The sequence below is a fragment of the Panthera tigris genome, chromosome A1 (assembly GCF_018350195.1).
Source record: "Panthera tigris isolate Pti1 chromosome A1, P.tigris_Pti1_mat1.1, whole genome shotgun sequence".
Lineage (NCBI taxonomy): Eukaryota > Metazoa > Chordata > Mammalia > Carnivora > Felidae > Panthera > Panthera tigris.
In genome coordinates, this window is record NC_056660.1 from 189,849,987 (window position 1) to 189,862,228 (window position 12,242).

Below are 12,242 nucleotides of genomic sequence, written 5' to 3' on the forward strand. Positions count from 1 at the left end.
AGCACCAGAACCTGGCTTCTCCAGGGGCATATCTAGCCAGAACAATGACGGATGGTCTCTAACTTTTCCCTTTAAAATATGACCTCCTTAAGAGGTGTGTTTTTTCTTCATGGCCTCAAAGGGAGAAACTTTACTGAGGAGGTAGGTGGTTAATACATAGAAAACTCCAACCCCACCCCTCACCAAAACACTGCATACAAAATAAGCCAATTTTGTGTCTATCCAAAATTCAGGTGTGCCAACTCTTCCCTTTGCTGCTTAAACCTCCCCCCCCCCCACCCCTCCTTATCAGGCAACCTAATTTTTGGCTCTGGTGATGTTAGTTCCATGAGACTCATTAAGGGTACCCATTTCTGATTTGCCATTGGGACACATTGATCAGTAAAAGAAAATTACTGAATGACTTACCCTGAAACAGGGCTTTTGACATTTTTGAACTCGTCCCTTTATTAAGGTTTTATGGGATAAGGTTGAGCCAGAGGTGATTATAGGACTCTGGCTTGTACTGGGTCTGTGTCTGTTGGCAGCAGTGGGAAGTTCTGTCTACAAACACCCAATAGATCAGATATGTGCTGTTGAGAAAGCAAGAAAAGCAGGATGAACCCCAGTCTCTTTGCTGCTGTGTTCTCTCAGCTCTGGGTGGGGGCAGATTGATCATAGGACCTTAATATGGGCATACTGGTTTATAACCCGTTCAGATGGTCCCTGGATGAGTTAATTCTTCAAAATGATTTTAGGTCTTTTAACTTTTACATATCAAACCCTCGTCCCTTCGCTCAAAAGATGAAAGTGCTCCAAAGCCACCAAGTTGTAAGGGACTTCAGATGTACTCATCTTCTCCTTCAGTAGTTAGAATGCCACCAATCTCATTGCTGAATCTAGGACACCAGTTAAAATGTATAGGTTCAAGGTTAAAGAGAGCCACTGTTCAGACAAGAATTGGCAGATAGGTCCCATTTCCAACTCAGATCAATGTTTGTGATGGTCTGAGTGCTTTGTCAAGAAGAATTCTGCTCACAGGGAGGGGTATGGCCCATTAGTAATGGTTGACAAGGTATGGCATGTGGCTCTCCAGCCATTATTAGAGCCTAAGTGGCCACCTTGGGTATTGAATGCATAATGCTGAGTTTTTGCTACAATGGCAGAGATTGAGCTCCCTTCTATTTGATTCTTTCCTTAAGTTTTGCCACAGGTAAAGGTCAGGAAGTATGATAATCAAGACCTCATCTAAAATAAGATCTTTGTCTTTTGAAGTGAGGAATAGGAGAAGGAAATGTATGTGTGCAGAAATGCTGACTTGCTTAGCCTATGCCTATAAATCACTAAGTATTACAATTTTCTCTTAACTGTAATGCTGACACCCCAGGCATCTTTCAATTTGTAAGGATAAGAAGTCTGACTTAACAAGAATCAAACAGAGCAAACAAAAAAAAGCTTTTTTTGGTTCCAGGTTCTATTGTTCAGACAGATCACTTGTATTTTCACTGAAGGTATCTCTACTTTAGTACTGGATGCTGTCATGGATGAGAGACTATAGAGATAAAAGTCTTATAGCCTCATCCACCCAAGAAGGTCTAGTCTAACAGCTGATAGGAGACACTTCTCAACACCTTGAAAAATAGTTTGACATATTGGTGACTTCATAGCATAGTGGGTTGGAGTTAGACCCACATTCTAGCTCTGCCATTTTCTAACGAGTGGCTTTGGGCAAGTTTCCTAATCTCTTTAAGCCTCAGTTTCCACATCTGTAAATTGGAACTACAATAGAACTTAACTCAAAGGATTGTTTTGAGGATGAAATAAGTGAGTGCATATAAAACACTCAGCATTGTGCCTAACATATAGTGCTTAATGAACATCAGTCAATGAAAATTATTATTTTAACTGGAGAATAGAATCCAACATTTGACATATCTTAGAGAAGGCTTCAGATCCATAAAATTCACTTCCATTTTATGTTAAATTTTGAGGGTGTGATACTTTTTGGAAAGAAGGTTGAGAACTTTGCTCAGATTCTCAAAAGAATCTATAACCCCCAAATTCAGTATCATCACCAACATCTTCCTCGTTAACAATTATCGTTTTCCTGCCTTAGGACACTCCTTTGCTATACTGTTCCTATGTAACCAAACTTTTCAGCTGGGAATTTCTCACATGATGTAATCTGAGCTAACTCTGACTGTCCCCAAAAAACCCAAATGGAGAAGTAGGCTGTGAAGACAATGGCAGACGAGAGACCACTAGGCAAGTCTAGCAGGGGCAGAGTAGATTTTAGGTAAAACAGATGTCTCCTTCTTCATGTTTGTTGTATTTATCTGGCCTCAGCTAGGGCTCAGCAATGAAGCAAAATCCCCTCATTCGCTACTGAGGATGTCTACATGCCTAATGAGGCATCTTGGACTACTTTGGCTTCCTATTATGACAGGTGGCTTTAGATTATAAAAATAATTCTTGCTTACAGCAAGTTTTCCTTTGTTCTATTCTAACTGCAAAATTCATGGACATGGAACTGATATTCACACTTGCTGGGCTGACAGTGAGGAGTAGCAGTTAGCATTGCTGTTGACCTTCTGAGACTGTTCAGTAATGGATCTGATGACATCATCAACACTGTTGATGACATCACACTGCCTATTGCATCAAGGGGCCTCACATTCTTGAACTGCTGTCTTTTCTCCCAGGAAGATGCTAATTTTGTACTCTATCAGTATCTGCAACAGTAAGTGTGTGTGTGTGGGGGGGGGAAGGGTAAAACCAAAGCAAATAACTTCTGTGAGCATGAGTCACCCCAAACTTGTTATTTTTTTCCACACTTGTGCTCTAACAATACTCAAAACAAGGACTTCCCACAAATAATTATTTTTCCTTTGCCATTCAGACCTGCCTTGAGAAATGTCAAGGACTCCATTATGAAGAAAGCTTTTCAGAACCATAGAAATCCCATTGCGTTAGAAAGTGCTAATGTGTGTGGTGTGCTAGTGGAAGCAGCAGGCTTCAGACTGCTTTATCTCCTATCAGTGGGTTTAGCTTTGTGAATGAGAAATTCAGAGGCAACCGTACAATTTTAAATTCAGATTGCCACAAAGAAAGAGATGCATCTGACATCCCAATGCAGTAGTTTTGACTATTTCACTGGAAATATGTTGGAAGGGGGGGAACCTTCCCCTGAGGAGAAAGTGATAAAAGACCAGAAGAGATACATTTTTATCTTTGAGATAAAAAGCCTGTTTTCTAAGGTTGTTTCTTTTATTATAAATTTTTCCCCCACCTGCTACTGGAGCACCATGCAAATGTATCATTCCAGAAACTGCTTCGTTATCCTTTTTATGCCTAAGATTTCCTAGTGCTGGGGAAAGAGAGCAAATAGTCTTGTTTGTAACTTACTTAAATGAGGTGCTCACCTTTCACAGAGCCTTAAAAAATAAGGATCAGGTGCTTATATGGATCTGTTTGTCTCTTTGGTCCAAACATCATGCTACCTTTTGCCTAAAATAAACAAAAGCAAGATATTCTCATGGAGCTGCTTCTGTGGAGGGCAGTGTTGCCAATTTAATCCCCTTTTGGTTGAATCCAGATAAAATGCAAAAGGGCTCTTTCTGTGACATTGATTAGGGTCTGATAAATGGTGGTCGATTTCCTTAAAAAAATCTTTCTGACATGAACATTCATGCTTACAAAGAGTCATTCGTTATTGATGCTATTTTAACAATATTGAATATAAGTATGGACTTAGCAATAGGCTATTGACCTGAAGGGAGAAATCTCTGGTAGGAACTTGCCTTACTACACAGAGGTAGACACGATAGAATTCAAAATAGGTCTTTTTTTGCACTCCTGCTACACCAAAGAACACAGACCCAACTCCTTGGAAACAAAATCAAACTGGTATTGATCTGGTTTCCCCCTCAAAACACCTTCATAAAAGACTTTTACTGTATTTTTTTCTTCCCGCATATTTTCAGATGCTGCCTCCAAAATTTCTTATTATTCTTTCAACATTATTTATTGGTCCCACCAACCATTCAGGCCTGGTGGGGACATAGGAATGGCAAGCACACTGGAGGTATAAATAACTGAGGTGATGGACGTCAACAAGATATGTTAGGTCAAAAGTGTTCTCTGGAGGACCATGGAATGTGCGTTTTTCTGGAACAGGTGATGGTGAGCTGGAACCTATGAAACTGCAGAACAGTCTCTTCAGGAGAAAGATTCTAAATTTAATTATAGGACCTTTGCTTCTCTTCTTGTCTTACACAATGCTGACCAGAGAAAGCACCTCTCCATTAAGGGTTCTAAGACAACTCTTGGAGAATCACAGCTTTCCTTTTGCACTAAGGCTTCCTCTGATTCCATCTTCCCTTTTCTCAAGAATCCTGTGAACTTGGATTTCTAAGACAAGTGGATCACTTTTATTCATAGCGTAGGGCTAATCTTTTTTTTCTGTAGGCAAGTATTTATATTTCCAAGCATCCAGGGAAATGTAGGGTTACTCCATGCTTCCTTGGAATTCGTTTTCCTTCCAGGTCTAACACATGGCACAAATGACCTCTACGTCAGGGGTCGGCAAACTTTTTCTGTAAAGATCCAAGTTGTATTTTATGCTTTGCAGGCCATGAAGTCTCTGACACAGTTACTTGGCCCTGCTGTCACAGAATGAAATCAGCCACAGACATCAAGGAAATGAATAAATGTGTCTGTGTTACAATAAAACTTTATCTACAAAGACTGGTGATGACCCAGGTTTGGTCTAGGGACCACAATTTGCTGACACCTGCTCTAGAGTTAAACTTTAAGCAGTCTTTGGTCTATGGTTGATGGATGTACAATGAAAACCATCCAAAGGAAACTGACCTAAAGGAAGTTAAAGCCAATTCAAGTTTATAAGATCTATCCCTTGGGAAAAAGAACAATTAAAAAGCCTCACACCGAGTTTCCACCTACAGAGATGCCACCATAAGGGCTTTTGACAACCTTTGTCATATGTTAGTAGGTTACCACTGAACTTTTATGACTTATTGAACAGATAACAAATATAAATGAGGGCTAAACGTTTGGAGATCACTTTAACTTTTAAAAATCTTCTGAAGAATATTAGCATACTAGAACTTCTAGAATATTGACGATTCATTTGAACTCTTTGTTATACCCCCTGCTCCTTAATATCCTCAAAGACGTGATTGTCTAGAAGATACTATATATAAAGATGAGAAAGAATCTCAATTTCTAAAATTAAAGTTTATCAGATTTTAATGTAAAAGATTTTTTTTCCAGAATTAAAACTTTTTCTCATGACCATGGACAAATTTTCTAGTTGGAGGAAGTTGGGAGAAAAAAAATATATACACTTAAGAACTTAAAATGCATTTTACCGAATTCTGCAGTCAGAACTGAAATACATGATTTAATCTATGCTAAGTTTCCTGCTTATTACCTGGTATACTATGGTCACTTAGCACAAATGAAAACCAGAATTTTTTATCATGTCTGTCCCCCACAGGTGCTTCATTTCTATTCTTGGTTCGCTATTATTATTTTTATCCTATTTGTGATCTGATCACCTTTAGGATTAAATTCTGCAAGTGGGATCCCATTACTCTTTTTTTTTTTTTTTATTGGCATAAAATTACCAAGGGGCTCATCTTAGACTTTCATATAACGATTAGAACAAACTCAGAGGAAAGAGGTTCAGGGAACCTTCTGTTTTCTTGTCATCCATAGATAGTGTACTTGAGATGGTAAAATACAAAGATGGTCTCTCTGCTTAAAAACACTTAGTCTTAAGGTAATTAGCCATGGAGGGCCTCACAGCTACTACTGTTTATCTGAATGACGGGGCAGGGGATGCTCCTCGGGGCCAAGGGGGGCTTCTTCTATTTGGCAAAACCCTGTATATAGTACATGCAGATTCTGTCAGTATGATCCTACAGGAAAGAATACCGATGGAGAGCAACTTAACATGTTTTTAGGGTTTTCCTTTTTAGACTCTTAGTGTTGCAAACTAAGTAGTCTTGCCCGTGAACAACTCAATTCCTCTACATGGGATACCGAGAAGGAGTGACTGGATGGGGTATGGGGTCTGGAAGCCAGCAGGGCCGCTGGTCAAGCTAGGAAACCACCCCTCCCCACCCCCTGCCCCACTCCTAAAGCAACACACAGCTTGCTTTATACATCCTTTGTATACAAACCTCAGCCTGATGCTTGAGTGTCATCTCAAAAATATCAAACCTCACATTTGTTTCCAAAACTTCCCCTGCTTGTGAAGAAAAATTAAAACCTTGTTGAAGAAAAAAAAACCACAAATGCCATCCAGGCCTACCAATATGACCTCATTTAGGATTGTGGGGCCGCTGCTTGCCAAATGGCACCCAGGACTGTCTAAGCCAGTTACAACTCCATACGGGCTCGTGAGAGTCCATGTCTGTCAGCCACCTGGTTTGTCTACCAGTTTTTAAGATGCCCACTCATGACTAAACCATTCCCCCTCCAATCGCCCAAAATAAACTACAGGTAACAACAAGATAAATAGGATGTGCTTCTCCTTGCTGAGTGCATTGACTTAAGGCATAGGCACATTTCTCCCTCTTTGAACAGAGATGGTGTAATCCCCTGTCCCAGCACAAGAGCTGGCCAGGGTGACCCTGGAGCATGACGATGAAGGTGGAGGGATGAGAGGTAGCTGATGGCGGGAACTAGGGAGATGCCTCCACGTATGGGGGAGTGGTTTTGCTGGGCCGTTGGGGACATGGTGAGTCTGAGAGAGACACTTGACTCAGTTTATATTAATTTCCAGTGACCATTTCTGGGGGCAGGTATTTTAGATCAGTGATTGCTGGGTCAGTATTCTTGGAGAAAATATAATGGTGGATGTAGGAATATAAATATCCCAACAAAAATATATATAAGGATATTGAAGCTAGAGTTTGTACGTGTCTTTAGAAATAAAAAGGCAAGTCTCCCAATTACCTACCAATCCCAGGAAATATATACAAATTAATTAGGTTTTCTAGGCTCCTCTTAATTAGGTTTCCATTCCCAAATGGTTTCTCTTGGGGTGGGGGTTCCTCTCTTAAGGATTTTGAGGCTGGAGTCCACTGGATAAAGTCACAAGTGAGGATGAAACAGACTTTGAGCCATTTTTTTTCCTTTAAACAGAGACATATCACCCATTTATTCTTTTCCTGTCAGGCCACTGAGTAGCTTCCAGCCGACTGAGGAGCAGCTGTTATCCTATTTTGTGCTGATTTACAACTCCTATTTTGACTGTGGGATAATATGTAATTTTGAAGGAACATAGCAGGAGTTGGGTGGGCAGTTCAAACTTTGCTAAAATTCATCCTCCACATTCATCCAACTACAAAGGCCCCAGTACATTTGGCTGTGAAGGGAGAACACCATTTTGAGTTCCCACAGCCAACTTCTATGGCACTGCCCCATCCCTAACTTGAAGAAGGGGAAGTTGGCGAGCCTTATGAAAGCTAAAAACGGAAACGAAGTATCTACTGCAATACAAGGGTCTCAGTGCTTGAGTGTGACTTAGAGATTCCCGCCATCACTGCCTTGTAATGACACTAAAGGGGAAGATGCGTGGCTGCTTAAACATGTAGGTGACTATTCGGTAAGAGTCTGATACACTGTGTGGTTTTGAAGGGTCTGGGGAATATTGGGCCTGAATTAGTGTTTTGATTTTATCATGTAGGTGGTAGGGTTGAAATGGAAATGATGGTGGATATCACAGGGTCACCCATGGTTCCTTTTGTACTGAAACCTCATTTTATACAGAGGATATATATATTTATTTATATATATTTATATATATTTATAGCCACCCACACGCATACGCATACACCCACGTCCACACCCACACCCACACCCACACCCACACACACACACAAGGTCTTTGATAGGCTTTCTGTGTTCTAGTAAAAATAGCTGGCAGCCAGTGTCTAAAGCCAAAAATGGCCTTTATGCTGCCAACAAGGTCCACTATGGATGGTCTCTCAAAGGCAGACACTTGTGTTTATCTGACAAGTGGAACCAGTTCCTGCCTGGGACAGGAATAATCTCCCATTGGCGCAGACGCAGATCTCGAAGACCTTCTGCCTCGTTCCTGTAGGCGTGTAGGATCCGTGAGGCAGTCTAGGTAGTTTGATTTTCGCAGCATCTAACTTAATCTAAAGAAAGTGAACAGGAAGGAAAGAGGAGTTAGAAGCTGCCCTTTATTCTCTTGACATTCAGAAACAGTAGATGAAGTTCAACTTCTGTGTTGAGTATTCTAGGCCCTGGGAATTCAGAGATGAACGTGACAGATAAATTCTCTATCCTCAGGGAAGCATATATTCTACCAAGACAATGTCTCACTGGTCTATATTAGCATTTTACAAAAAAGTATATCATGTAGAATATGAAGAGAGTCCTAGAGTGAAATGAATTTGGAAATGCAAGGTTGATAATTTACTATGGATGGGCCTTCACACCCCAGCTCTGTCTGTGTGCATGGGAAGACTGCAAGAATATGCAGTGCTTTCTGGTCTTGAATGACTGTTAAGATTATAATCAATTCCTCCAGAGTCTGGATTCTGAGAGCTATAATCTGCATATGTGATATAGCCACTATTTCTACACGTGTATGATTTGGGGTTTGTGGCTGTTTGAAGAGACCATTTTGATAACTGAATACTTTATCTAACTAGCTCTTTTAAAACAAATATAGCAAATGCCAAACCCATAAAGAGGTGGATTAGGTACACAGAAGCAGGTGGGGATGGGAAATCTCTAACTAGATATGAAAAGTGGAATACAGTTTTGATTTAAAAAAAATACACATTTTTTCCATCTATTTAAAAACTCTTAAGTGGAAAAGTTCACCTATGCATGTGACGGAGACATTTTTAAAAGTTTGCAGTTCAATCTTATTTTCTTGGGGATTTGCCTTACCTTGTCTACACAAACCCAAGTAGCTATTCTATTCACCAAAGTTGGATTATGTTGGGTAGAAGAATTCATATCTTCAGTCCTCCAACGTCTTCTTGCCTAGTCTTACCCTATTTGAGGTTTGCCTTGTTCTGATTTGGGATAGCTGTTGGATCACACTCTCCATTCTCAAAGTAGAACCATACAATGTAAACTTTGAAAGTAACTGTGAGTAAATTAAGCTCAGCTTGAGTTAGATGTACATGATATACAGCTTAATCATGCCAGCTACCTAAATCTTACTTTCGGGTGACGAGAGAGAGAATTTAGAAATAGCATTCATTTTTATAGCCATGTGTATAATTCTCTACTTGTAGTACATACTATTACTTCAGCGCTTACAAACAATGAGCCATAACTCTTCTGTGTTGTGGGTTAAGCTTATAACTGTGCTGTTCAACATATTTGTTCCTGAAACAAAACCTGATTGGCTCCTCTTGTTTGAAAGTGGGATCAACTTCAGTGCCACGGGAGTCTGGGAAAGGTGTGGGAAAGGTTGGCTTGTTTGGAGCTGGATCTCTCTGAATTTGTGTCCTTCTCACCCCTACCTCTCCATCTTTGGACTCCAGCCTCAGCTCTGTTCTGCAGGTGGCTTCCATGTTGCCGGCTTCTGCATTTATTTCGACTCCTTTTGGGGCCTCCATCACCAGAGACCGGGTCGGGGACTCCAACCTGAAATACACACAAGACTAACACTAAAAATCCCATTTCGTTGTTTTGTTTTGTTTTTGGTAAATTTGAGAGGGAGTTGCTGCTCAGAGCATTGAAACAAAACAGCATTTCTGTATTCGTGCTGGAAATTCTTCTAGCTTTGTTTTACAAACCTGGTCAGGTTTATGACAGAGGACGTAACCTACCTGGGCATGGTCTTCATTGCATATAATGAAGATTATAAAGAAGGTGTTCTAGGATCCTGGCTTCATTTTATCTCACACCCAGCTAATTATTGCTTTATTGGTGTAGTTAACCAAGTTCTCACATAACTTTTATTTATTTTTAGAGTAAGGCTATCTCAGGTCTAAACTGAGATTTCTAAAATTGGTAGATACTCCTTCTACTTTGTCGAAAGAAGCAGCATCAGAGGTTAAAGCAAGAGACCTACCAGTTAGACATGCCTGACTCAAGCCCCGGGGCTGCCAGTAGTAGGTGACTTTCGCAAGACTCTTCTCTCCTCACTTCTTTCTTTTCCAAAATTTCTCGATTTCTCCTTAGTTTTCTCATCTATAAAGTGCCTCAAATGGTGCTTGGCACATTGGAAATGCAGTGTATGTATTAACTGTTCCTATTACCGCTGCTGCTGTTGTTTTTATACCATGGAATCATAAAGAAATCTCCGGCCTTACTCAAATAGTTGTCAAAAGAAGAGCTAAACTGATCCTTGGTTGCAGGGGGAGGGAAAAGGTAAGGAATTTGACTACAAAGGGGCAGAATGGCAAGGAGAGGTTTTTAGTGATAAACTTTTTTTGTATCTTGATTGTAGCGGTGGTCACATGACACTCTGTGTTTGGGAAAGCTCACATAACAGTACCCTCAAAGAGTGGATTTTATTATATGTAATTAAAAAAGGAGAGAAGGTGAATCAGCTACGCTTATGTTAATTATTATGACCCAACATGATAACACTCCTTAGAAAGATCTTTGCCTAACTCATTTAACGTGAGAAATATTGACCATCCCCAGAATAGTCTAGATTTTAGTATTATTGCCAAATAGAAATGAATGAAGATCTTCTCTGTTTACCAAGAAAGTACCCCAACTTAGGAAGCACAGACCTCAGCATGGCTCTCAACTGCTCTGATTCAGACCAGTCTCCTGTGTTTTATTCATATGCTCCCAACTTTCAGACACCTGGAACATGTTCACAGGGAACAGCATCCTCTCTGCCAACTGCTGGCTCCCTGTACTGCGTCCACCACTCCTTGCAAACCCTCTCGGGTTTCAGCAAGTGGCAGGAAGAATGAGCTGACCAGGGGGGACACCACCATGGAGCAATCCCAAGCCTCATCCCACAGGTGTCAAGAGAGGGCTTTTCTATGCTTCTCAGTCTGGGTTCCTGAGGTTTGCTTCTAGGCAGCAGCGTTCTCCACTGATGTTTGTATTTCCCCTGCAGTGACTCAACCAGAGTCCCAAAGAAAAATGACAGGTCTGTAGCACTGGTGAAAGATTGACTTGAGCTTCTGTGGAACTCTCATTTTTCCCTTTTCCATCTCAGCCCTTGTAATGGAAAAAATCCCCCATCCCTCCTGGCTCCTCATAAGATCTTCCCCAAGTTGGGGCTGAGCCCCCTCTAACTACAATTTACTTCATTTGCACGTGGTTTCTCTCACATTGCCCTCAATACAAAGAAGGGGGTCTTGACACCAGAGCAATGGGGAGTGACGTCTGTGCAGCGCAGTCTTGCCTAGGACCTTAATCCATCTCCATTCAGCTCCTCCTGCGCTCTGGATACTCTCACTTTTGAAACATGAAGGTGGTTTTGTGCCATTTTCTTTGTTTCTCTCCTGCAAAGTCTGGCTGGCTTACAGTTTATCCTGCATTTTGTAACGTCTTTTCTTGGTACTAACGTTGATACCTTTTACCCTTCAGAAGGGCATGAGATTCCCATCTGGTAATATTTTTGTTCAACTCCAGCTTCCTTCACCCAATTCTCAATGGCACAGCTGTCATCCGTCTTCTCCAGGTGACAGTCTCATGCCGTCTTCTCTTTCCGCTTCCTTCTTCTTCCCTCCCCCTCTTATTTGACCAGTTAGCCTACAGTTTCTCCCTACTCAGTATACTAATGTATCTCTAACCTGGGCTATTTGACTGCCTCACAAGTTTTGTCTCTCATTCTTCCTTTCTTTCCAGTGTACTTCACAAATGGGTCTACCTCCTGAAGTGCATTTTGAATATGTCACTTCTTGTATCAGTAGGTGATGGGCACCGTGCAAAGTGCTTTATACATATTACCTCATTTAATCCTTCACAAAAACCCTATGATTTTGATATACTCTCTTAGTCTTGATAGTGCACAGAAGGATGCAAAGGTAAGAGACTTGCTCAGGGTTATACATCTAGTAAAAGGGCATAGGTGAGATTCAAACCCAGGTTTAGTGGAATACCAAAGCCAGTATGTTTTCCACTATATCTTACCACTTACAGAAAAATTGGACTTCTTTCTTGTCTATTATATCTTCACACCATTCTTTAAATTTTGTTTGAGAGAAAGAGAGAGAGAGAGAGAGAGAGAGGGGCAGGCAGAGAGAGAGGGGAGAGAGAATTCTGAGCAGGCT

General features: G+C 40.9%; 1 protein-coding gene across 2 annotated transcripts in view; it reads right to left on the reverse strand.

The window, feature by feature from the left end:
• Window positions 1-7,833: 7,833 nt before the first annotated feature.
• Window positions 7,834-12,242, reverse strand: part of SGCD (sarcoglycan delta) — a 931,341-nt gene continuing 926,932 nt past the window's right edge. For both annotated transcript variants that reach the window (XM_042993762.1, XM_007077579.3), the window contains 2 exons: window positions 9,519-9,642; window positions 7,834-8,171 (listed from right to left, as the gene is read on the reverse strand). In XM_042993762.1, the coding sequence (XP_042849696.1) occupies window positions 7,998-8,171; window positions 9,519-9,642 (298 nt within the window). In that variant the 3' untranslated portion in view covers window positions 7,834-7,997. The remainder of the gene's footprint in view (window positions 8,172-9,518; window positions 9,643-12,242) is intronic.